We start from the raw sequence: 4067 nt of genomic DNA on the forward strand, positions 1-4067 counted from the left end.
TGTTAAAGCGCATAAGCATGCACTTGTAAATAAATTTGTAAAAGCGCATATTCACTTGAAGTCTGTATCTGATTCTTTCAATATGCTCGCTGCTCTCGGTTTTGAGAAGCGGAAATTTCTTTACTTCCTTTTTGGGTTACATGACCGGTTATAGCTATGCATATAATTTCAAATTGGCATATGTTTATTCCGAGTGTACTAAGAAAACTATAAACTTCATAATGTTTTTGTTTTTGCTTTATTCATCTCCATTCTGGAGCTCAATTATTCAATTTTCCATTAGCGGTTGACATTTATTTTCAAAGTTCGCTGGTCCAATGAATTTAATTCTTGCAGCAGTTGTCCTTGGCACCGCTCTTGCAATTGCATTTGCATTGCTGATCGCAGGGGCAGCCATCTCCGCACTTAGCTGCAGTGCATTTGCAATCTTGTGAATCAAAGAAAAATTTGATTATTGTTATGAAAATGTTTTAATTTTATAATATTAACTTTTAAAATCCAATGTATTTACAATAAATCGTCAATAATATTGATCAATAAAAATAAAATTGGGCAATAAGGTGAATATTTAGAATGCAATATATTTAAAAAGGCAGCAGTTTTAAGTTGAAACTTCAATAGTATTGATCAATAAATATAAAGTTGTGTAGGTTTAAATTCAAAAATATGTAATGTATTTTGATCAATAAATGTAAAATATCCGTTATAAACAAACGGAATAACATTTCACAAAATGTTAATGTATATATTTACTGTTACATAATAAACTTACAAGTATAAAACGCTAAAGTTTGTCAATCCCACTGGCTAAATCTTACAATGAAGAAACGTTAAACTTTGAATAATATTGATCCATAAATATCAAACACAATTTCGAGATGATGTGTGTTAGATCGAATTGAGGCTTCCAAACTCCTTTTTATGTACATATAAGAACTTTAAATTTAGTGTCCATAATATTGATCAATATATTTGTATGGTGTTTCTGGTTTTCTTTCGAAAACTGTTCGTATTTTATTTACACTGTATTTGGTAATTGTTTCATTTTTTCATCAAAAATATTGATCAATATTTTATAAATTTTGATATTCGTGGTCTTCTAAGGTAAAATGTTCACATTTTATTTAAAGTTCACTTGGTATTTGTTTCATTTCTGTGCAAAATCTTGTTCCCTGTTGTTCCCGTAGTGAGTCATTGAACCAGTTGCTATAAATTATTCATGTGTACCAAGATTGATATCTCTAAGACGTAGGCACTTCTTAGCTTTCGAATCTAATTAGCTCATTTTAGAGTTTTGGTAATATTTCAATTAATATTCATACTAACTACCATATAAATTGTTAAATAATATTGCAAAAAAATATCTGAAGAAATATTGCGCAATAAATTTAAACAATAATATTGAAAAGAAAGTGTAAACTTCGACTACCATACTGAAAATAAAGCATTGAATAAATATTGAACAATAAAATTGAACAATATTATTGCAAATAAAATATTTTTGAGCGTTTTAATACTAGTGTCATTGTAACTTCCATATTTTATTCACAAATTATTACTTCAAATTGTTTTGCCTTTGTTTTCTCCACATACCTTTACAACATGCTGGACAACCCATTTTTATAAAGTAAAATATTCAGAAAACTCTCTTTAAAAATATATCTATACGAAGTTGACTCTATGATTCACTTTCTCAAACTATACTTTCAATTACAAACGATCGGTCTTTTTATAAGCGTTGCATTTACAAAAGCGTCGTGTGTAAACATAAGTACATATGTATATAGTAAAAACGAATGTAAGCACTGGCACTTTATGTACGTATGTGAGCAACGCCACTTGGGAGCGTGCAGTGCGCAATATTTTTGCATTCTCCACCCAAGTTAAGCGTTGTACTTTTTTGCACTTTACTGTTACATTTGGCACAATTCGATTATCAGGCGAGCCCTATAGCGCTTATTTGGTTAGCTGGCTCATTTCGCCGTGTGCACCGACAACGCTTCGGCGAATACTCCAATATTATAATAACAAAGCTATAGTATATTTTACTGTTATTATTTATTTTTGCACTCCGCTAATTGCCGGTGATAAGAATTTGTTGTACTCAACTTGTATTTTATGCGAAATGAAAATTGTTTACAGTTGCTGTGGTGCCGTGTGGTTGTTGGTACTTTTGCATTCACTGATTGCTGATAAGGCAAATAAACAGTTATATAGTATAGTAAAAGATATCACTTGATATCATTGAATTACGTGACGTTTTGCTGATATAGCGGTAGTATTCTACTGTTATGAGGGATAGATAAAATTGTGTGACTAAATTATTATTTGCTAGCGCCTCTCTGAGATTGAGTTGAATTTCAGCACACTGTGCAACATAAAAACGTTTTGTTTTGAAGCGCCATCTCATCTATGATGAGAAGTTGCAGAAACAAATTTAAATTTTTTCCATGCTTCATGCTCGTCTTTTGAGAAGAATTGTGTAGCCATTGATGATATTTTATTTACGAAACTATTTATATACATGGTATTATGATAAATGGAATTACTACAAATTTTTCTTAATAAATATTTTTGATAAGTATTGACAGGGATTTCATCATTTATTGTATTATCTTTTTGACTTATAGACATACTATTATTCGGAAAGGATTTTCTTCGAATTTCAATAAAAATCTCACACACCGTTTTAGCCCTGGGCACTAAAGGAATCCACAAGTTCAGTGTCTGTGGGCTAGAGCAGTTATGATCTGACTTTGAAAACCTTAAGACGAAATATCTTAAATACGCTATTTGTGCAAAGTTGTATCCCAATATATTCATTGGTCTTTGATTTCTATACTAGGAAGTGAAAGAAACGGACGGAAATTAAAATTGTGTTATATGAGAAGTAGATGCGGTTTTTGTCTCTTTTTGCCTATTTTCGCACAGTCATGTAGGACTGTCAGGTAATAATATCAATGTATATAGAGTAGATCTCGCGATATGGATTTTCACCTAAATGAGGACTATGCCACGTCCATCGTTCAAATTTAACATCGGCTCCCATAGACCTTTTTTATCATTCAAGTTGTGAAATTTTTTGTCTCTGGAGCTTATAAGGCGCCATCCTTTAAACGACGATTCGATACGAGCTTCTCATAAATTTCATTAGAACTCAGTTTAACAATAGGCTTTAAATATAGTATATCAGGTTTATATGATTGTCGGATAGAATTAAGCAAAATATCTTTAATTCAGGTAGAAATAAGTATATATAACAGGGTAGGTAAATAAGGTCTTGCGTCTGATTCTGCATCGCATAGTTATGGTGGTTGTTAGATCCAAACTCGTGGTAATTTTGAATCATTTTAACCATTAGCCTACTTTTTAATTCGCGGTCGTTTAGTTTTTTTATGTAAAAAAAATCTAGGGATACAAAACTAAACAATAAAACAAAACGAATGCGTTGCACACCTCAGCCAGCAGAATTGACTCATCTCATACAATTCAGAACAAAGAAATCAACTTTAAAGACAAAATAGATAACGCATGAGACAATAAAGACAGATATGGTATAAAAGAGATGTTTCTTGGCTGCTGTTCCAAAGTTGAAAGATCAACTTCAGCAGCATCAGAAGGAACGTTCAAAAGCGCTCTACTCAATATTAAGAAATATATATTAAACGTACAAAAACATGCTGTGTGCTAGTTGTGGGAAAGGTAAGTATTTTTTTAAATTAGAAGTCTCTTAATCGAGCTAATTATTTTTTCTTACAAAGAACTAAGCTTACATCTTCAAATTCCGTTATTCAATAATTGCGAAAGTAACACGCAGAAGTGCGGCGATAAGTGCAGTTGCGACAAGGGGTGCAAATGCCACAACAAGCAGGTGCATGGCGAAGTGGACAAAGAGCATGGACATCATCATGGTCAGGATCATGCGCATCAGCATGGACCACATTGTGGCACAAAGTGAGGAAATGCGGAAAATATCTTTTTGTTTCGTACCAAATTGTAAAAAGTAAATGCTTTTTAAACTTTTATACATAAAAGATGATTAAAAACAAATTAGTATTGTAAAACTC

The 4067-nt window shown here is 31.8% G+C and overlaps 1 protein-coding gene and 1 non-coding gene across 2 annotated transcripts; one reads left to right on the forward strand and one right to left on the reverse strand.

The window, feature by feature from the left end:
* Nucleotides 1–219: 219 nt before the first annotated feature.
* On the reverse strand, nucleotides 220–1633 carry LOC109579882 (metallothionein-4). The gene is made up of 2 exons (XM_049447219.1): nucleotides 1594–1633; nucleotides 220–427 (listed from the first exon to the last, which is right to left on the reverse strand). The coding sequence occupies exons 1-2, from the start codon at nucleotides 1616–1618 to the stop codon at nucleotides 324–326; spliced, it is 129 nt and encodes a 42-aa protein (XP_049303176.1). The 5' UTR covers nucleotides 1619–1633; the 3' UTR covers nucleotides 220–323.
* A 1677-nt stretch (nucleotides 1634–3310) lies between these two features.
* LOC105225244 (uncharacterized) lies at nucleotides 3311–4067 on the forward strand. Its single transcript, XR_007421494.1, has 2 exons — nucleotides 3311–3702; nucleotides 3762–4067. It is a non-coding gene; the product is annotated as an uncharacterized LOC105225244 (transcript).

Source organism: Bactrocera dorsalis, chromosome 2, assembly GCF_023373825.1.
Source record: "Bactrocera dorsalis isolate Fly_Bdor chromosome 2, ASM2337382v1, whole genome shotgun sequence".
Lineage (NCBI taxonomy): Eukaryota > Metazoa > Arthropoda > Insecta > Diptera > Tephritidae > Bactrocera > Bactrocera dorsalis.